Source organism: Crinia signifera, chromosome 9 (genome assembly GCF_055691185.1).
Source record: "Crinia signifera chromosome 9, ASM5569118v1, whole genome shotgun sequence".
NCBI classification, from domain to species: domain Eukaryota; kingdom Metazoa; phylum Chordata; class Amphibia; order Anura; family Myobatrachidae; genus Crinia; species Crinia signifera.
In genome coordinates, this window is record NC_139225.1 from 35,029,921 (window position 1) to 35,052,525 (window position 22,605).

At 45.5% G+C, this 22,605-nt stretch overlaps 1 protein-coding gene across 6 annotated transcripts in view; it reads left to right on the plus strand.

The window, feature by feature from the left end:
• Positions 1-22,605, plus strand: part of FOXP3 (forkhead box P3) — a 119,890-nt gene that overhangs the window by 91,770 nt on the left and 5,515 nt on the right. For all 6 annotated transcript variants that reach the window (XM_083158799.1, XM_083158801.1, XM_083158804.1 and 3 more), the window contains 8 exons: positions 4,178-4,320; positions 4,410-4,514; positions 9,194-9,365; positions 11,803-11,971; positions 13,539-13,626; positions 14,565-14,639; positions 14,721-14,880; positions 22,099-22,175. In XM_083158799.1, the coding sequence (XP_083014925.1) occupies positions 4,195-4,320; positions 4,410-4,514; positions 9,194-9,365; positions 11,803-11,971; positions 13,539-13,626; positions 14,565-14,639; positions 14,721-14,880; positions 22,099-22,175 (972 nt within the window). In that variant the 5' untranslated portion in view covers positions 4,178-4,194. The remainder of the gene's footprint in view (positions 1-4,177; positions 4,321-4,409; positions 4,515-9,193; positions 9,366-11,802; positions 11,972-13,538; positions 13,627-14,564; positions 14,640-14,720; positions 14,881-22,098; positions 22,176-22,605) is intronic.

Consider the following 22,605-nt stretch of genomic DNA (forward strand, 5'->3'; position numbering starts at 1 on the left):
GTGTTGTGGAGAAATGCCCGATGGGCCCTACTGCTTGAGTGCTAACCATTGGTTCTCGGACCGAATTCGCTATTAAGCGAATGAAGATGAACACTCCCTTAGTTATCATGTTATAGACTATGGACCTTATTTTGGCCCATTTGCAGGCAGCATTCGTTCACACATGGACCAATGTTTAGCATATGCGCATCCGCATGCACGCCGGGTGCATGCGTCCATGGCGAACAGATTGTTCGCCAGGGGTGTGGGGCGGCGGATAGTCGCACCCATGGGAACACACAGCATTTCATTGGCATTCTCATTTAAACGCTGGGCTTTCCCATAGTTATTGGGCCATCACCGGATGTAAGCTGCCCACCGACTTCCTCCCGATGGTGCAGGCAAATCGAATGGACCTGAGAGTCACTTAGATATGCGCGCACGTTCCACATCATTCGATGACCATGGAAAGATGTGGGAGGTTCCCCCTACCATGAGAATAGATATTTATGCAAAACATCCATTCGCAGCCCATGTGAACGTACGCGGCGTGCGAGGGGGGGGGGGGGCGCGGTGGTTGTACCACCATTCGCAGGGCGGGCTCTGGTTGACTCTCAAGGGTTGGAATTCACATCCGAGCGAATTAACCAGAATAACCCCCTATATTAGCTAAATCCTAGCTAGCACCTGATTGGTCGGTATTTGCAATATGTCCCCTAGCCTTCTTTAGAAGGTTTTTAAAATGCTCCATTTGGATTCTGTTAATTATGGTATAATAATATTCTTCTGGCGTGACGCGTTTCCATCATGTCCTGCCCTTGCTATTAATTGTAAAGTGCAAGCGTGTCGGAAATGAATGTTAATAGATACTCTTATATATTTCAGGTGTTATTATTTAGTTCTAAAACAAAGCTTGGGTTATATAATTGTCACGCTATATTTATTCATAGCTCTGTGAAAACAATATTATCTTTATGAAAACTCATAGTCCTCGCCCTCTAAAGGTTAGTGAGAGGTGCAGTTACTCAAGAACGTAAAACCCGTTACATACATCATGTGAGAAAGGGAAGCATCAGATAGAGACACATCCTACGTGGGCTCTGTTTCCTGTAGCGCAGACAAAAGAAACCAGCAGACAACATCATAGAAATGTACCAGAGAGTTGGGACAACCGTCGCAATGGAAAACCCATCTCTGGTGGGGGAGGGGGGAGTTTCCCTGGGAAGCCACTTGTCAGACATCTTTGTAGTAGTCTGGAGACAGGTGAGTGTGTCCACAGTGGATGGGGTAAGTTCTCACAATGCACCATGCAGTAACGGGCTTCCATTCAGTACATTGGAGATGCTTCTCATCAGGTTGATTCATTCATTTTTGTATGATTAAATATTTGAGTCTTACAGGTGCTTTCAGGGGTAACACCAAATATTTAGCATAACCTAAGAGGGACATCCCCAACAGCGAATCCCTACATTCCTGAGAGCAGCTGCAGCACCCGAAGGTTCCTATGGGGGATGCGATGATGTCAGATTTAACAAGGTCCGGAACGCAAAGCATTTCTGAGCTTGTACCCCGCATTCAATGGCGTTTGAAGATTGTGGGAGACCATTGTAGTTTATGGGATTCAGAACACAAATTTAGCTGGAAGTGGGTTCCCTCCAGCAGGAGAGCACTACCACGCCAGCTCAACACAGTCCTGTTCGCTAGGCTGCATATATCCAGAGACCATCAAGCAGGTTAACGCCGCCCCAGCAAAGGCACGCCTCCCTGGCGCCTGAATCCACTCGCTATGCAGCCGAAAAGTAGCCCAGGACTTTTCCGCTGCACGTTGTTGTACGAATTGGGACGTCATCTGCCCGCTTTGAGCAGGACCGCCCCCCCCTGCACCATTACTTACCTACAGTAGCTGTGGCATCGCCCTTGTTCCTGCATGGAAGCCTCCACGTCTCCTCGGGAGTGCACACTGCACAGTGCAGCCTGCAGAGCGCCGAGCCCCTCTGTCTGTGTCCTAGGTTCGGCGCTCTGCAGGCTGCACTGTGTATTGTGCATGCCTGGCTGGGGGGGCCGCCGGGTGGAGGAGGCGGTGTGCGGGGGTGGGGGGTGGCACCCTGCCGCTGTCGCTGTAGGCAGATGCACTGGCCCCTCCAGAGGCCAGGGCCTGGGACAGCTGTACCCACAGCACCCCCCTGTTGGCGGCCCTGACCATGCAGGGAGAGGCTAGCTAGCAATTATTGATAAATGGGCCCCTCAGAGACTACAGAGCACAGCCTCCATATGGGATAACAGTGGTTTGCATGAACAAAAAAACAGGAGGATCCTACTAAAGGTCCAGACAGCAATAATTTAAGGACTAATATTCAAGTCCCATGATGGGTGTGGATCAACAGCTGATCAGCCAAACCAGACCACCCGGATCTGCCAGTCTTAAAGGGCGAGATTATCAAAGCTTGGAGAGGTATAAAGTAAAAAGAAATAAAGTTCCAACCAACCAGTTCCTAACTGTCATGTTACATGCTGAAATGCCAGCAGAACAGGGGACAGTACCCCGCTGCTTCCTGTCTAGTCTATAGTTCGGGATGACAGATGGAGTTTGCAATCTGGTGAACTTGACATTCATTTAGAAGCGTATAATGGAACTCAGTAACCTAGAACATGTTCCATGATAACAATATTGTTAACTTTATATAGTGCATGTCGTCTAGTGTGTATACACTAAATCGTTATTAAAATGTAGGTACCCCTCCCAGGAAAGGGGGGCAAGTCTCCTGGAATGCAGAGAGTTTCCTTCCCACCCCAATAGCATTTTGGGACATCTGTCATGGGGGCTTCTGTAATTTGCTGTATTAAGTCAGGTCCCAGCACATACATACAGGCCATGGCCTATGCTGATCACTTTCGGCACTGTGTGACACTCTCCATACTAGGGGGCAGATGTATGAAGCAGTGATAAGAGAAGTGGAGGAGAAGTTGCCCATGACAACCAGCTGCTCTGTATAATTTCATACTGTAGCATGCAAATGATAGATGTCACTTCAGTGCTGATTGGTTGCCAGGATACAGTCATTAGTTTGACCCTATTTAGGTCAACATGCATTCGGTTGACCACTGAAGGTCGACATGGCTTCACCAACTCACCCGTCACCATGTTTGGAAACATACCTATCAACATTCTAATTTGAGGGGGTCAAACCAGAACTCGCTTAGAATCTGGACAGTAGGAAGTTATGCAAGAGGAAAGGATGATGTCAGAACAGGTTTGTCAAAACACTGGTAGATGAAGCACCAAATTATCAGCCAATGGTTACCACCAAGGCTTAGATGGCATGACACCGGTGATATAACACATTATGCCGATTCAGAGATGGATGCAGTTTGGTCGCAACTGGCTGATGGTTTCAGCTCTGCGCTTGTGACACACTGCACATGCTCCGCAAAGGTCCTGCAAATGGTGGATTGATTGACCGTTTGGAAGAGGTAACAAGTGGTGATTGAAATGCAGCCCATTTGAGGAGTCACAATGGGGGGGGTGGGCTTCAGATGCAGGGATCTGGCCTTGTGAAAGGATGTACAGAGGACCGGTGGTGCGACTGATGTTACCGACTGATAATGCATCTTCGGACGCAGGTGGCGGTTCTGAGAAGTTTCAGGTGGTGACATCTGCGGAATTAACATGCCTTCTCAGAACCACTGCAATGGAAGACGTAGCACCCACCTGATTTGCATCTACCGCTGAGGCAGGCTGATTCCGATTGGCAGATCTACAGTGACTAGATAGACAGTCAATAGATCTTACCCAAAAGGTCAACATGCAATAGGTCAACAGGGTCAAAATGTTGACATGAAAAAGATAGACACATGGCAAGGTCGACATGAGTTTTTTACCCGGCTTGTTCATACCTCACCATCCGTGTCGGCATAGACGGACATTATTACACCAAAGCAGGGCTAGCGAACGCATCATACTAATTGGGGGACCATGTCAACAACAACATTTGAAACCTCATGTTGACCTTGTTAATGTCAATATTTTGACACTGTTGACCTTTCCTATGTTGACCTTTTGACCCTGTCGACCTTTAGGGATAGACCTATTGACTGTTTATATAGACACTGTCTATCTAATATTCCACATCTGAGTCAGGCCCTTAAGTACAGTATGGTTAATAGCAAGTTAACAACCAATGTAACCCTTCATTTACAGCTGATTAAAAGTCCCCGATGCCGAGTCCTCAAAACAAGGCACCCCCAGCTCCAGAGAGGGGCAGCCAACCACATGGGAAAGGAAGAGGGCAAAGCAGCTACTGGAATCACAGGGCTGCAGGAGCCGGTCTGCAGTTACACCAGGTACGCTATTGCACGTGAAACATATTACTCTCTGTTCAAAAATAATAATAATACCTAATATTACTTGAAATGTGTCATTTTGATAACAGCATCAGAGTCCTTATATCATGGTGAATTCTCCAGCCGCTATCTGTTCCTCTCCTTACCTGCGGGCGCTGCTTCATGCAAACAAACAGGCAGTTGTCATCCATCCGGTAAGTTCTACCAAATACGCGTAAGACGATTCGTTCGACTAATCAGTTTGACATTGAAAAAAAGGGAGAGAGCGCGTTGAAGTTGCGCTGCAAAAATGTAGGAGCGTGGCTTCATGGGAAAGGGGCGTGGCCTTATAAGGTACCAATCACACCATAATGCCAATTCCACATTATGCTACACACCGTAATGCCCATTAAACATTACGCCACAACACAGTAATGCTCATTATACATTATGCCACACATCATGATGCCCCTTACACAATATGCAGCACACTGTAATGCCCATTACACATTATGCACACATTCCATACTGCCCAAATGACATTGACACAACTTATACTACACGTAATGCCCCTAGTACTCCTGCATATGGCCACAGTGGTATCACTGCTTATACATATTACCCACAGTTGCCTTCAGTAGTAGCGCTGCTTATACATAATGGCCACACCAGTTGCAGAAAGTATTAGCGCTAATACATGGAGAAACAGAGGTTGAGACTAGATATGATTAGCATGTTCAAATAAAGGATTGGGAATCATAATGAACTGGGAGATAAATTGTTCAATAACAGGCCTTTACTTAGGAGTCGGACACGCGGGCAGGTGCTGAGGCTCAAGGAAAATAAATGTCATATTGAATTAAGAAGAGGATTCTTCACCATTAGAGCAGTAACATTCTGGAACTCATTGCCGGTTGGGGTGATTACAGCAACTGCTTTTAATGAATTTTTAAATAAAAACTGGATACATTTGTGGTCACTAAGGGAATCCTATAGATATGACTTACTCAAGGCAGTAGTTACAAGTCAAATACTGTAGGTTGAACTTGATGGACTAACGCAGGGCTGGGCAACACCGGCCCTCCAGATGTTAGTGAACTACACATCCCAGGATGCTTTGCATTAGATTTGCTATGTGGCCATGCTGAAACTGATGCAAGGCATGCTGGGATGTGTGGTTCACTAACAACTGGAGGGCCGGTGTTGCCCAGCCCTGGACTAACGTCTTTCTTCAACCTTAATTACTATGTTACTATGAGTTACATAAGCCCACACCAGTTAGTGACAGTAGTAGCACTGCCTATACATAATTCCCACAGTAACCAACAGTATTAGCGCTGCTTTTAAATTTATATATATATACAGTGGTCGAAGTGGAAATTTTGAAGTGGGGGTATGGAAATTTTGAAGTGGGGGTATGGAAAAGTAAAGAGTGAATATAGTGCGCACCTTCGGACACCCCCCTGTCCATCAACATCCCCTGCCAGACTGCCCCGTTGTACAGGGGTATTACAAAAGCACAATATGTGCTGCTGAGTGATCAGAGAGCATCCTGAGGGGGGAAAAAAACTTTTTTTTTTATTTTCAGATTAAAGTGGGGGTATGCCATACCCCCGTATACCGCCCCACTTCGACCACTGTATATATATATATATAAACAATATAAACAAAAGTTAAAGGGGCGCTTCATGGCGCAGGTAAAACTTTTAAATGGAGAACATAAAATAGCTCCAAAGCAAGATAAAAGCAATTGCTTGTACATGTATTACAACAGTGTGGGCTGGCTACCACATGATTTTATATAAAATACCAGGGCAAACTGCTCCACTGTGTCTGGGAACCGGCAGCCGGGGATAACCGCAGGTAGAGAGAGAGACACCGAGACTGGAGGTGTCACAAACCACGCCCTTACGCGTTTCGTCAGAGACTTTGTCAGAGGGCGTGGCCTTGTGACTACCCGACAGAACTATGAAGGACAGTCCTACCAATGGGGAACTCCAGGGGGCGGGTGAAGTCATAGCTTTCAAGGAGATTGCCTGGCATATGATCACCTCACACCTGTGTGTGTAGGACTAATTAGGAATCTACCATTATTACCGAATAAGATATTCTTTTATCAGAATGGTATTTCACATCAATTTCCAACCCTGAATGGCGTTCCACAATGGGGTTGAAAATTGATGTGACATACCATTCTGATAAAAGTATATCTTATTATCACGGTCCTATACACACAGGCAATAAAAATCTAATTCTGCTGCCTCTACTGACCCCCGCCACCAGCTAGCGCTCCTTCAAGGGCCAAGCTACCCACATGGACACCACCAGTAGTCCCTCCGACCCCCTCTCCCCAAACCCGCCGCTGAAAGTGCTCACCTCCCCCCATCAGCTGATTACATTACAGCGATCGCATGTGGTTGAAAACAGTTAGATTTATCGAACAGATGTGGTTGAAATCAAATGATTGCATGCAAAATCTCATAACTGTACGGGCTACATAACAGTAGGCATGTATCTCCTATAGATGCTTCCTGTACAATTCCATACATACATGAATTGGGCCCATTCTCGGCGTAAATACCAAAAAGTGAAAGTTTCTTATGACTTAAGCCAAGTTTATGACCTATAAAAAACAAACAAGAACTGAGACAGACGTTGAAGACAGTTTAAAAAAACAATTCCTGACTTGAAAGGTAACGTTCAGGACATGGAGAGGAGTGGGTGGCATTGTTTTGTACGAGCTTTACAATAACGATTATAGGATTGTGTAATGATTTGCTTGTCGTATTCCTGGAAAGAGATGATTACCTATCATTTCAGTCTGGATTGTAAATCATTGTGGTGTCACTCATGAAGCAGTAAACCCAGCCAATACGGGAGGCATCCTCACCTCTGTACACACACACATATATTATCTATGCCCTAAAATGACTCGCTGGGTCTGATTCTGAATGACACAATCTGCATGTTCACGTTGTTGTGCAATTATTAGCAACAGTATACGGTATGTGCAGAAAGTTATGAAAAAAAACCCTATGGCACATGCATTATTCCACAGTTGCTTACCCTCCTGCATTCTGCATGAGATTCCCTGAAATAGCAGCAATCTCCCTCTCTCCCTCATTAGTCTAGCAATATCCCTCATTTCACCTAGCCCACATTACACTGTTACATTTATTGGGGGAAAAGGAATGAGAGATAGATACATTTACATTGAATCATCAGCACCATTTCCCAGCACTTTACCAAGTGTAGTAGCTCTTACTAACTGCTTTGGGCTCATCTACATTTGGATATAAGTCATTTAAAAAGATTCCTCTCAGATGTAGCAGTACACACCCACGCTTCTAGGTGCCACGTTCACAATCTCTCCATATATGGAACTAGACACACCCTATGGGTGGAGCATGACACGCCCTCAGTGGGGTGCGGTCTAAAATTCTACTATCAACTATAATCTCCCTGAAACTAGTTTTAAAAGTAGGCAAGTATGCATTATAAAGAGATGCTATTATGATCAGTAGCAGGAAGGTGGCGGAAAGTAATGGGCGTTCCTGGGCTGTGAGCGAAATGTAACTAGTAACGGACACTAAACTGGTCAGCTCAGTGCGCATGTTATGGACTTATCCCAGATGTGTCAGTGCAAATGGCAAATCACATACACACAGCCACAGGCATAGGAGGCATTGGGCCAGATGCACTAAGCTTCAAAAGTGATAAAATAGAGAGTGAAAAACAACCAACCAACCAATCAGCTCCTGCCTGACATTTTGCAAACACAGAATGTGACATGGCAGGTAGGAGCTGATTGGCTGGCTGCTTAACACTCTCCATTTTATCACTTTTGAAGCTTAGTGGCCCATTGTCATAAGGAAAAGCTGCAACAGTCATAGGGCCGCTGTAACTTTCTATGGTGTTGTATAAGTACGCACTAACCGGTATTACAGCGTGCTAGGAGTGGGCATCTCAGTGGCACATTTGTACACACGGAGGTACACCAGGGAAGGAGTTTGTGCAACATTTGCATGAACTTGCAGATAGACGCTGGGCATTGCCCTGAGAATGCAGGTGGGTTGTTGCCTGCTCAATGCAGGTAGTCGGCCAATTCTGTTGGAAATCAAAGTCAGTCTGACTGACTTTAATTTGGCGAATGGGAAAAAAAATTATTTGATGGTCGTTGAATTTTCGTGCGGCCATAGATGCGAGGGGGTGTGTAAGCGTACGGTCGGGCAGCGTTTACTTGTTCGCTAAGCTGGGAACATACACAGCCTAGCGTACAGGTCTGAATCAGGCCCACTAGGTCCAGGAGAGGGAGGTCCAGGCAAACTTGGTGCCGTCCCCTCAATGTCTTCCACTGTTTATTGTCAAAAATGTCATGGGGCAGGGCTGCAATGGAGTCATTCATAGATGGTACCTTTGATGCAAAATTACAGTAAAATAAACAGACACAAATGTGTGTGGCCTCAGTCATGGCCTAGCTGCAGTCACAGAGGAGGCGTGGCCTAGCCGCAGTCACAGAGGAGGCGTGGCCTAGCTGCAGTCACAAGGAGGCGTGGCCTAGCTGCAGTCACAGAGGAGGCGTGGCATAGCAGGAGGCTGATGTTGACACACAAGAAAAGCCTGCGTCAGGCAAGCTATGTACGCACACACACACTTACAAAGTGGCTCATTGATATGTCTGGCCAGTCATCACAACTGGGTGGACATTTAAATGTGCCTGCCCAGCTATAACATCAATGTCAGTGCTTCCTTAGGCTGGCATATGCGACAACGGGGGGTTGGACATACACCAGCCTCACATGCCCATATATATGTGTAAGATATATTGGCTGTGATGCAGGGCCGACCACTTAGAGATTTACCACTGCTCATTAGTTTCTCATTCTCCTCACAGATCCCGAGAGACTCTGCCTCTCAGTCTTCTGCCCTCCACCTGGTTCCTTCTACTTCATCATCATCTTTATCATCATCATCTTCTTCCTCCTCCTCATCATCATCATCAATACTGAACCTGCAGCCACCACGTTTGTTCCCAGTAATGAGCAAACAGCAGCCCCTGGCCCCAGGTGAATATTTACTATGTAGCATAGCTGTTTATTTCCCGATTATAACGTTGCCCATAAGCAGTCATTTGGCCTCATTGTCATCATGTTATACTGGTTAGGGTGGTCATCCAGTAATGACTAGGATGTCGCCCTAATTTCATTCAAGTCATCTAATTTGGCCAACACCATTGGTGCATGTAAGGCCACACTTAGGGCCTGATTCAAGATGGATTGTATATTCTAAGATGTTTGCCGCAGCCAATCCTTGGCAATGCAGGAGGAGGTGCATTTGCAGTGCAATCGCAGTTATAGATGACCATCGTGACCATCGATCACGATGTTCATTCGCGACTGCAAGCTTAAATAAATCTGCTTATCTGTGCTTCCCAAACTAATTTTAATTTTATAAATTATTAAAATAATACAAAGAAAATACTTGTGGCACAGAATATGTGTCATAATTATATTCCTTTTATTATTGTAAACAAATTGACCAGGGAAGCACTGTCTCCCCTACACATCCCTGGGCACATTGTGGGCACTTCCTGCGCTTGGGCCCTCATTGATCTGAACCATAAATGGTGATGTTCTGATAATAATGGGATGCAATTATCACTTTAAAAAATCCACCCCAGCAGTGACAATCGTCAAAACACTGCAGACAAGGCCGTACTGGCCCACAAAGGGATGGGGGAAAACGTGGGCGGGTTTCAGCCCTTCCTGTGTTGTTATAATGAGGGGTAGATCTAGTTTCATGGACTCCAATGACTGTCAAAGCTTCCTGTTTTGGGGGGGGGGGGGGACGATACCCCCTTTAGTAACAATCGACCTTTTGACTGTCGACCTTGCCATTGTCAACCTAATGCTTGTGTCAACCTTCCAACCCTGTTGGTCTTAGCCATGTCAAACTATCTCAGGTGTCTAACTAAGCCCTGTTGACCGTCAGTGGTCTACCCAATGCATGTCAACCTAAATTTGGTCAACCCAATGAACCATACCCTTTTGGAAGACTACAACTTAATAATGGATCTTTCTAGATTGAGGTATTTAGTGTTCTACAGCTGGGTTCTGGGGAACAAATATATATATATTTGTAATATGCTTGTTAAGCTGGGTACACATCTATACAATCCCTGTTTTCTTGCGACCGTTCAACCGACCATAGACGCAACCGACCATCCAGAAACACCAGCCGATATGCGCGTACACACCTGTACAATTTACTTGCGACGTCCGATGTACTCCCGTTCAAACAGTCGCAAAAAAAAGATTGTACCACCGTACACACTCTTTCGATTTGGGCTATTGACACGATATATATATATATATATATATATATATATATATATATATATATATATATATAAACAAAATTATCATAATGGGCTGGGTTAAGGGCATACAAAAACATGTTATGGCCACAACATTGCAGTCTATAAAAAAAAAAAAAGAGGAGCAAGAATCGCAGCTGTTGGACCAGAGACTGGCTTCTGAGGCGAGACTGTCCATAGTCACCCTGCCAGCTGAGTAAAATGTAGACGCTTACCACCCGTATCTGACCATAGTCACCCTGCCAGCTGAGTAAAATGTAGACGCTTACCACCCGTATCTGACCATAGTCACCCTGACAGCTGAGTAAAATGTAGACGCTTACCACCCGTATCTGACCATAGTCACCCTGCCAGCTGAGTAAAATGTAGACGCTTACCACCCGTATCTGACCATAGTCACCCAGCCAGCTGAGTAAAATGTAGACGCTTACCACCCGTATCTGACCATAGTCACCCTGCCGGCTGAGTAAAATGTAGACGCTTACCACCCGTATCTGATAACAGATCATAGCAGATATACAATATATATATATTTTATATATACTCCCTATTGAAATGCTATAGGGAGAGGTGAACGCTTCTTGTGCTATAGGAGAGATCATGCAGCCACATGGGCGTTCCAATTTTGCCAGTATTGTCGCAAGAACGGCCAGCATATGATCGAACGTGCGTACACACTGCACTTTTGTTCCGATATGGGCCCGACCGGTCGGATGAATATTAAACAGCACTGAACCTTCGTCCAACCGAGTATGGACGGACAAGACCATTTTTGGACATTTATCGATCACACAGCAGGAATCGGAACAATGTACACACCTATACAATCAAACGGCCATTCGACCCAGAACGGAAGAACGGCCCGACGATTGTATATATGTGTACCCAGCTTTATGTCATTAAAGGAAAGTTAAAGTTTGAAAAGGAAAATCGCTGCAGACAGTACTGACAGTATATGTGGGAGTCAGCAAGGTAGCACAAAAGACAAGCCCTCAGGTGAGTATGTGTCAAGTGGCAAGTGAATCAATTATCGCATACACACCCAAATGATGTGACATCTTTGATCCTCCCTCGACTTTCACTCTGTACAAGTCTGACCGTGATAACATGTTGTGAACGTGTCCTAGGTTTCACTCATGCCAGCCTGGGCTGGGTCCAACATGCAGCACACTTTGGAAAAGCTGAAGAGGATACAGTCAGTAACAAATGTTCTGTGTTTGCAAATGCACCAGAGCAGGCCCCAACAACTGAGAAGTCCCAGAATGAGTCCTCCAACGATGGCCGGGACAAGGACAGGTCAGTGGATGGAAAACTACCAAACTTATCACTATTGTGGCTACAGAAGAAAGCATTGTCTTGATAAGAGGAGATTGGAGAGTAAACTCCTTTTGTTACAAAATAAATAATGAAAGGTAAAATGTTATACACTCAATAATAGCTACCTCTCCTGGGAATCGTTGCAGACTACAGTATGTAGGGCACAGAATTTAGGGTCTAATTTAGATTTGTACGTAGGCCAAAAAATCCGATATCATTTGCAGCCTCAGTATTATCGTGATTGATATGCTGCAGCATTTGGGGAAGGGGGTGATAGTTCCAGGGACTGCGTTGATTGCAGACTACTTGGTCCAGGTTGTCCAGATGTTTTGTGAAACCATGTTGGGGTCTGGGGAGGAATGCACAGGTACAGGTGCATAACTCTGGGAGGCGGGGCTGCCATCAGAAATTGTGGGGCGCGGGGCTGATAAAATAGGAAGGGCCCCCCCCATCACCACCTATTGTTACACAAAATATTTTAGTTAGATATTTTGGCACCACGGATGGCTCAATCAATTTAAATTTTAATAAAAACACCTAAATGACAATAAAACGAAATAACACATTGTTACACACCGCAAATGCCAATTACATATTGCATCACTCACCGTAATACCCATTACATATTATACAGCATACCGTAATGCAGATTATATATTACACCCCACACCATAATGCTGATTACATATTATGCCCCACACCATAATGCCCAATACATAGTACGCCCCACACTGTAATGTCCATAACATATTACGCCCCACACCGTAATGCCCATTACATATTACGCCCCACACCGTAATGGCCATTACTAAATTCCTGCAACACAGCCATCTTAGCAGCGTGCCCTATCTGTGCCCCTTGACACTGCTTGCCAATCATTGCTTTTACCTGTGAAATAGCCCATTAGTATACATTTTGCAAATGGGTTCTGGGAATTGGTTACATAGCTTAGTGTCACTGTTTGAGTGTGTGACTCGGACGGCGGGCAGCATGTGACCCACAGCCCGCCGCTGACAGGAGGCTTCAGTGTGCGGCGGTAGCAGTCGGCCCTCCGCCGAGTACTTAATACTCCGCTAGCATAGAGCAGACCGGGCCCCCCCTCTCTTCAGAGTGGCAGAGCCCGGGACAAATGTACCCCTGGCACCCCCCTGATGGCGGCCCTGCTGGGAGGCAATGGAGTCATCTGCCGCCGGGCTTCTGCTCCCAAGGGGGCACCTCTCCTCCCTTGCAAGGTTGAATCAGTTCATTGAAAGCTGTCGATATCACTTCTGTGGCTGACTCCTAGCAGGACCATGGACATCACAGTCTCTTTATTCTAAAAATAATATACATAACCATGTGTACGTGTGTGTGTGTACGTGTGTGTGTGTGTAGGGGGGCGCCAATATTTATCTTGCCTCTGGGACAAACTTAACGCCACCGCACAGGTATAATGTGCAGGCATATCTAAATTTGGGAGTGCCCATCTAAAAATCACAGTGTAAAAGCCCCTTTTTGTAACTTGGGACATTTGATGCACTGATGTTTTCCTGTCCATTGTACGCAGGCACTTGTACAGTAACCATCACCTGGGTGATAAAAGCACAGTGCAATGCCTCATCCAGACAGAGGTGGTGCACAGCCTGGAAGAGCAGGTAAAGTACAGCAATTAGTATGCAGCAGGATTATATCCCATCTTGTTCTAGTATAAACCTCTCCTCTGTGTTCTTCATCTGCATAGCCCAGGGTGATTGGCAGCTGTTACCAAACTGAAATATACACTTGTGATTCATCAAGGGATTATCATTGATTTACTTTCGGGGTATTTGCCGTGCCAATGCATCATTACAGCGGAGCATTAAGTTCTTTGGCCCTAGGTTGTACTTAACCACAGACCTCTTTTCACCCAAGTGTCTTTAAAATAAAAATCGATGATTCACAAATTAAGTTACTCAGAAGTTGGTGGGATCCAGGGCCTCTAACTTCATGAATGCATTGAGAAATGCCGCCATCTTTTTCTTTGGGCACGATTAAACTTCCCCGCTTATGTTGTATTGGGAAGTCTGGCTTTGGTGTCCGCACATATCATAATCCAACACCTGAAGCTGCAGATCCTATTGTGCCTAACATGCATTTCACACAGTGGGGCATTGGCACTCCGGATATTGGTAAATTGGGCAGCATAGCATCCCCCATAGAAATCTAAGGGATTGCGGCTGCATGCAGGTTGGCAGGGTGGTTGACACCCTGCGGCCATTTTGGGGTGGTAACCATGAGTTTTCTGAGTTTTTCTGAAAACACGTGCGTTCCCTGGCCATTGGCATAATCAGCAGCCTCCTTCTCCACATGGCCTTCGAAACGTCAAATAAGTCTACACTTACTCAGTGCTGCGAGCAGGGGAACATCATTTGATGGTGAGTTATTTTCCCCCTGTGGGGCAGGGGTGAGCTCAGCGGGTCGGCATTTACCAGGTTTGAATCGGGCCCTTTATCACTCTCCATTTTATATCTTTTCAAGCTTAGTACATCTTGCCAAGGGGAAGCTGAGACCTTCATATTTGATGATATCATTGACAATGTTTGCATTATTATAGCTTGCCGTAGAGAGATATAGACTACATGAGATGCAAAGCTTGATGGCGGGAAAACTCGGCACAGTCCATAATACTGTGAGTGGACTCCTCATATTTACTAATCTCTGGTGTCAGTGTTATGCTGTAAACTAACAGCTGACCTGTCCTCTCTTACAGAAGCAGAGAGAGCGTAGCCTCATTCTACAACAGTCCTATCATCCCCGAGTCTCTGCTGTTCCGGGCCTCGACCTCTCCGTCCCTCTGCCGAAAGAATTGCCTGATACCATCCTGGCCCTGAGAAGACACCTCTGGGAGGGCAGCGGCAATATATATGATAGTTTGTATCTTTACTTTATTGATAAGAATTATGTATCACCGCGCTTTTTGTTTCAGCTGCTCCTTTATAGTTGTGTAATTTATGAAAAAGGAAGGGAGCGCTTGTACTATAAAAACAATAATAAAACAATGATGTGCTTGCCTGTGGAAAAAAAGGGAGGGACAGGGAGGGAAGGATAGGGTAGGGTAGGTGTATAAAATACTTGGGCTTTAAAAAGCCTATTGTTTGTTTACAGCCCTTTCGTGGCTTGTTTTGAGAGGATGCGGGAAGGCGGTTCCGGGGACACGCAGTTGCGACGTCTAGCTACACTTTCCCTACAATACCTTAGTATCTTCTCTTGGGTCAGTGCAGCGTCCGTCTGATGTTACTTCTGCGTCTTCTGTCTCCCTGTTGCCGCGATGCTCCGCTGTAGTGAGGCCGGACGTTCGGATCGCGTACTTCCGGTATCGGAGCATCGCGGCCACAGGGAGACAGAAGACGCAGGAGCAGCCGGGGAAGCTCAGGGGGAAGTTGGGGGCAACTTGTCCTAAGGACAAGTCGCCCTAGTGTATGGGGGCCTTAATTGTAGGTGGAGAGAAGGGAACTGTACTGTCGGTGGAGAGAAGGGGACTGTCCGCGGAGAGAAGGAGAGTGTCGGTGGAGGAATGAGAATTGTTGGTGGATGGAAGAGATCTGTAGGTGAAGGGAAGTGGGCTGTTGGTGGAGGGAAGGGAACTGTATATGGAGGGAAGGGAACTGTAGGTGAAGGAAAGGTAATTGTAGGTGGAGGGAAGGGAAATGTAGATGAAGGAAAGGTTACTGTTGGTGGAGGGAAGGGAATTGTAGGTAAAGGAAAGGTAACTGTTGGTGGAGGGAAGGGAACTATAGGTGGAGGGAAGGGAACTATAGGTGGAGGGAAGGGAACTGTTGGTGGAGGGAAGGGGGCGGTAGGTGGAGGGAAGGGAACTGTAGGTGGAGAAAAAGGAACTGTAGGTTGAGGGAAGGAAACTGTAGGTGAAGGGAAGGGAACTGTAGGTGGAGGGAAGGGAACTGTAGGTGGATGGAAGGGAACTGTAGGTAGAGAAAAGGAACTGTAGGTGGAAAGAAGGGAACTGTAGGTGGAGGGAAGGGAACTGTAGGTGAAGGAAAGGTAACTAAGGTGGAGAAAAAGGAACTGTAGATGGAAAGTATGGAACTGTAGGTGGAGAGAAATGAACTGTCGGTGGAGGGAAGAGAACTATTGGTGGAGGGAAGGGATATGTTGGTGGAAGGAATGGAACTGTAGGTTGAGGGAAGTAAACTATAGCTGGAAAAGGAACTGTTGGAGGAAAGCAGCACACACTTATAAGATCTTTTCGGGATAGACAAGAATGATAAATGTTGCGTTAATGTAATTGCTGTTTATATAGTTAACTGTCACACAATACTCAAAAAGTCTTTCTGTACAATTGCATATAGAGATTTCTTTGTATTTTCCCTAGATAAAATATATAGAAAAGCTTTCAAAATTGGATTATTGTGCCTTGAAAAAAGACAGGAATACATCAATAAAAGTAATAGCGCATGATGTCTGTAGAATGGACTAAACTCTAATGGAGTTTTCGGAGTGAAATGATAATGAGTAACACATTAGGCTCTAGACTTAACATTACCCAGTCTATTCCGAAATAAACTGTGTGTGACTAACAAATAACAAGTATTAGCTGATGGGGTCTCCATGTAAACGGATTAGTCCTGGGCGAGACCCGCATTAGCATATGCTAATTGTAAGAGCATTCACAAGCCTTTTGGATAAGAAGCAAATCTATCTCGGTATTATAAAGACAGCCAATTATCAAACAGAGATAGACGAGCCAAACGTTTGTTATCTACAGTTAGATCATTGTTCCTTTGTTTTGCCAGTAATTGGGAAGTAGACTCAGGATGCATTAGATATAACCATTGTCGTGGACATAATTGACAAGACATCCTTATCATAGCAATGTATTAGTTCGGAAAATCTTATATATATAGTATAGAACATTGCTTTAAATAATCATTTTGCTACATAAAAGCTCCTGTGTCCTCTTTTGTTCATTCGAAGGGAAATCAGTGAATGGTTTCAGTCCTGCAGTCATTTACTGATAGAGCAATAACCAATTCAGGAAGTGTTTACATTGTTCCATTCAGGAGGAGAAAGTGGTAAAGAGAGGCGGACTTAGCATTAGCAAAACTTCACGCGTTTCACCTAATGCAATAAAACATTGCCCATGTCTCCATGTCTCTAAAGGCCAATACACACTAGCCGATATTGGTCACAATATTGCTCAGAAATAGATTTTCTGTGCAATATTGTGACCAATATCTCCTAGTGTGTACACTGTACATCGTTAACGACAACAACCCCATCGATCGTTCAAACGTGTTCGGACGAGGAAGACCTTGTTGACAACGGTCATGCTGCAGCTGCATCATGACCATCGCTCGCTCCCTCCGCCCCACCTTTGGCCTCCTCCATGCCTGCCCCCCCTTTCATATCGGCGGTGGCAGGGATCTTCTCCTTTGTATGGGGCTTTATGCTGCTTGAGAGAAACAATGTTTAAAACGTTGTTGAATTACTCATGAAGCGCTGGTTGTATTTAATGTCATTGTCATACATAGAAATGTAGAATTTGATGGCAGATAAGAACTATGGGCCTAATTCAGACCTGATCGCAGGACAAATGTGTTCTCAAATTGGGCAACACCATGCTGCACTACAGGTGGGGCAGATGTAACATGTGCAGAAAGTGAGATTTGGATGGGGTGTTTAAACTGCAGTGTAAAAATAAAGCAGCCAATATATACGCTGCACAGAAACAAAATAACTCCCCCAAATGCACCTGTTACATCTGTCTCACCTGCATGCAGCATGGCTTTGTCCATTTTAAGAACAAATTTGTCCTGTGATCAGGTTCGAATTTGGCCCTATACGGCCGATGTAGTCTGCCCTTTAAGGTTGGGGTTACTAGTATATGGGGAATCAGGTAGGACTTCAAGTGAAGAGCGGGGCCTAGCGGCATGACTTCCAATATAATAATTGAGCACATGTCCAGCACTACCCCTCCCCAGTTCAACTTCTTGCACTCCTTGCGTACAGCATCTACTCAGTGATCACTGGCTGCTTTGCAGAGCAGCGCTGCTCACATGTTCTTCTTGTCTTTTATCTCCCAATCTGTGGGACAGTGTCCCAATAGCGGGACTGTCCTGCTGTAGAGTAATAAAAAGTTGCCAGGCAAGGATATTGTAACTAGATCGCTGGCTGTCTAGTCAAAATCGCTTGTATTCACTGCTTAGGGTTCACTAGGCAATCTGCAATGAATACCAACCCAGTATGTTAATTCTAGTATAGTCAAAATGGCCCATAGATAAAATCGGGATGCGGTCATTTGGTCGAATGCATTATGGTCGAATGTCATTACATCGAATCCATTAGGTCGAATTGCTAAAAGGTCGACATGATTCTAGGTCGACATGGGAAAAGGTCGAAATGATTCTAGGTCGAAAGGTCATTAGTTCGACAGGTCATTAGGTCGACAAGGTCATTAGTTCGACATTGTCTAGGTCGACATTCACAAAGTCGACATGGGGTTTTTCACTATTTTTTGAGCCGACATGTGCTGACAGGCGGTATTTCATGCCCTACCATCCACTAGGGCGTGGTGGGAGAATAAAATAGTGTGCCGAGCGTAGCGAGGCACCGTGCCCGACGCATCGCGAGCGCAGCGAGCGATGCGAGGGGATGCAGTGCACTTTAAACTGTGTCCATGTCGACTGTGTTGACATTCAGGTAAAAAAACAGTGAAAAACCCCATGTCGACTTTGTGAATGTCGACCTAGACAATGTCGAACTAATGACCTTGTCGACCTAATGACCTGTCGAACTAATGACCTTTCGACCTAGAATCATTTCGACCTTTTCCCATGTCGACCTAGAGTCATGTCGACCTTTTAGCAATTCGACCTAATGGATTCGATGTAATGACATTCGACCATAATGCATTCGACCAAACGATCCCAACCCATAAAATCACTTAGTCAACATCGCTGGCGCATTTAGTCAAATCACTTAGTCAAAGTCGCTCACTAGCAAAAATCTCTCCGTGTGTACCACCTTTTACATACCTCCCAACATGACCCATTCCAGGATGACCGCAAGGCTCTGCTCCTAGACTTCCGTCTTAATGTATGATTGCCTCCAGGGCCGGCAACAGAAATCTTGGGGCCCTGTACAATGATATTTCTGGGGCCCCCCACCTAATCCCAAATCCATACAACCCTCTTCTGCATGAGCCTCATTGAACCTTTCACTGCTCCAGATCCTGCATTCAGGTGCGGACTTCACGGCTGTGCGTCTGCGGCCCCAGGCCATATGCACACACAGAATAGATAGCTCTGAGCGCCAAGTGATAGGGTGCACACACAGTAGATGGCAGTGGCACACAGTGAGTAAGTCACACTCAGCCACACACAGATGGTGCACAGTAGATGGCTGGGCCGCAAGGGTCACTGACAGGCCAGCTAGTACAGGCAGTGGTCATGCCGGGGCATGGAAGCTCTGGGGCCCTTCAGATTGCTGGGACCCGTCACACTTGTCCCCCTTGACCCCCCCTGTCGCCGGCCCTGATTGCCTCCTGGAAGAGGGTCATGTTGGCAGGTATGTTTTTTGGGTTAGGTGTTGCGGTTGGATTAGGGTGTTGTTAGGGGTTTGGATATAGTATAAGTAAATCCACTTTACTATCAGTCAGTCTTCCTAGATACTTAAACATAGAAAAATTGTGAGGAAGATAGAAATGTAATTTTAAGGCTTACAATATGATTTTGAGTTGAAACTGTGGCCAGCTAGTCATTATCGTACGGTCATGACGATGGGCCCATCCACATCATTGTGGATCTGGCCCTGGTGTTAGGCCCCTTTTCAGCCTACTGATTGTAGCTTCTCATTATATACCGTATTACCTAATGAAAGCAATGAAAAACATTTGAGTGAGACATTTTTTGGCAACCACTTCTCTACTACACAGCTTTCAATCAAGAGAGAATTAAATATTGTAATCATTCCCTGTGGATAGAATTTCCTGAGGAGGAAGGCTTTGATTAAGAACATTAAATTCATGTTGGCAAGTAGTTTGCACTTTGTGGCACTTCCTGCATAAAACCCAGAAGGAGCGAAATGCCCCACTCACGGTCTGTATTTATATATTACCAGTTATATAGCACATGCATATTCTGCAGCGCTTTACAGGGAGCATTTTGCTATTCGCATCAGTCCCTGCCCCAGTGGAGCTTACAATCTATAGCCTCTTCCACATATACATACACTAGGGTTAATTAACCTACCAGTATATTACGCAGTACCCGGAGGAAACTCACACAAGACCCACGGAATGATTATGCACACTCCACGGGCTGGGACAGTTGTCCCCATAGCACCCCCCTGATGGCGACCCTGTATGTGTGAGCCTTCAGCATATGATTGCCGATCACGTGGTGCACTCACGTGACCGGCGCACAGCTGACAGACGGGGACGGACCAGCACGGCGGCTACTCGTGGCTCCCAGCTCCCAACAAACGATCTCCGGCAGCAAGGTAACCGCTGGATACGTCCAGCGGACCTCTCCTCTCTCTTATAACAGATCATACCTGCATATTAAGCGTACAGCATACTAGCTATTTTTCTGTAGGAGGGCTGGGAGACCAGGCTATATACCAACATCCGCCGGCTTGATTGAGGTCATACCTGTCAAGGAAAGAGAATCCATTGTGTTTCCTATATATAAATTTTTGTCGACATTTTGTGTCAACCCTTTTTTTACTTTTTTCAATTTTTATTTTGATTTTCATGCGATCCTTATAAAGTGACCTATGATTATCTCTCCCAAACCATTACCAACACAGTGGTAGAAAAATTATGGGATATATGAGGATCACTGTAGTATCAAATGCATGAAAATTATTTCTCTTTCCACAGCTATCAGACAATTTAAGTCTGACATACACCCCATACCAAAGAAATATTTTGCGTAGCGCTGCAAGGAGTAGGAATATTCAATTATGGGTCATAATTTTTAAATAATGATAATAAAAGCTATATTTTAACCACAGCAATAAAAGCTTAAACCCTGTCAACAAGATAAGAGTGCCCCCACCAAGAGTATATCTTTCCTCTTCTTTCCTCCCTTGGAATCTGTGTTTACATTAATACGGCTCATACTCAGGGGGCACCACTGGTGGTCCAATAAACAGACACATCAAATTTCAAAATTGGATGATTGTCTAGGACCAATATATTCAATTTAGGAATAATCACCAGTTTTCTTACAGACAGACAACACTATCCCCTATCCAGGACAACAGTGGCTTTAAACCACTGACCAGTGCGGACATAACTCTCACCTCCCCTTTCTCCCCCCTCCCTTTTTGAATAGCATATGTAACTCCACAGGTTACCAAAGCCTACTCTTCTACAAATGTTTCTGTTATGGGGGCAGGTGTAATAAGCCTTATCAAGAGATAAATGCAAGGGTGATAAGGAGAGATAAACGTCCAGCCAATCAGCTCCTTACTGACTTTTTTCAAACACAGCCTGTAACATGGCAGATAGGAGGTGATTGGCTGGACGTTTATCTCTCTTTATCACCCTTGCATTTATCTCTTGTTAAGGCTTAATACATCTGCCCCCATGGTTAGAACACTGGAAGTGATCTTTCCCAACCCTTAAGATGCTGCCTACAGCATCAAAGGGGGTGATTCAGGTTGGCTCAGTAATATTTGCATTTGGTCTAGGGACTGACGGTGCGGGTCTGTGCATGCGTATCGGCAAAAATACACATGTGCAGACCTGTTGTGTGCCAGGCGTTCGCACACTAAGGAAACTGAAGGGGCGGAGACCAGGCTGGGGCAGGGGATGCCCAGCATTTTATGGGCATCCCCATGAAAACACTAGGCGTTACTCTGGATACGCATGCGGGCACATGCCTGCTCGGGGTGGGGCTAGGGTGTGGCCAGGTCGACAAACGTCTGAAAACTCTGAATACATGACGGTGAGCAGTTGTAAAGACATACAGTACTTGAAGGAGGTACAAAACTAAATTCATATGCAGTAATACTGTAGTATATAAATGTCCTCGTGTGAAGATCTAGAATCTCTTGAGTAAAACCTCTTAAATTCTAGGATGGTGGAATGAGTACACGGAATAATGATTTTTGATTCTTCACAGACAGGACAAACTGCATAGAATATTACAAGACAAACAACGTTAGACCACCACTTACCTACGCTTCCCTAATCCGATGGGTAAGTATACATACCTAGTAATGATGCAGGAGTCACAAACTGACGTAATGTGTACCCAGCGAATATGGCATCCCGTCGGGCCGACGTGGAACCTGGGTACACATTGTGTGATGTTAATGAAGGACAGAACAGTGATCGTTTATTATCCCACATGGTGTCTCTAGCATTTTCACATAGTTGCCGACTTTTAGGCTGCCCTCTCCGGGAGAGGACAGCCAGCTCTGTGAAGTAGGGGGTGGGGCCATCTATGGGGGGGCAAAAGGGGTGGTTCAGGGGCGGAGCCATGAAAGCAATGCTCTATTGGGGGCATGTCTAGAGCGATCACATAATTTTAGCACCACCCCCTGCCGTGCAATGCCGGTTATTCAGGCATTGCACGGCGGGGCTCAAATGGCGCAGTCGCGCCATTTAACCCGCGGACCCCCCCGCC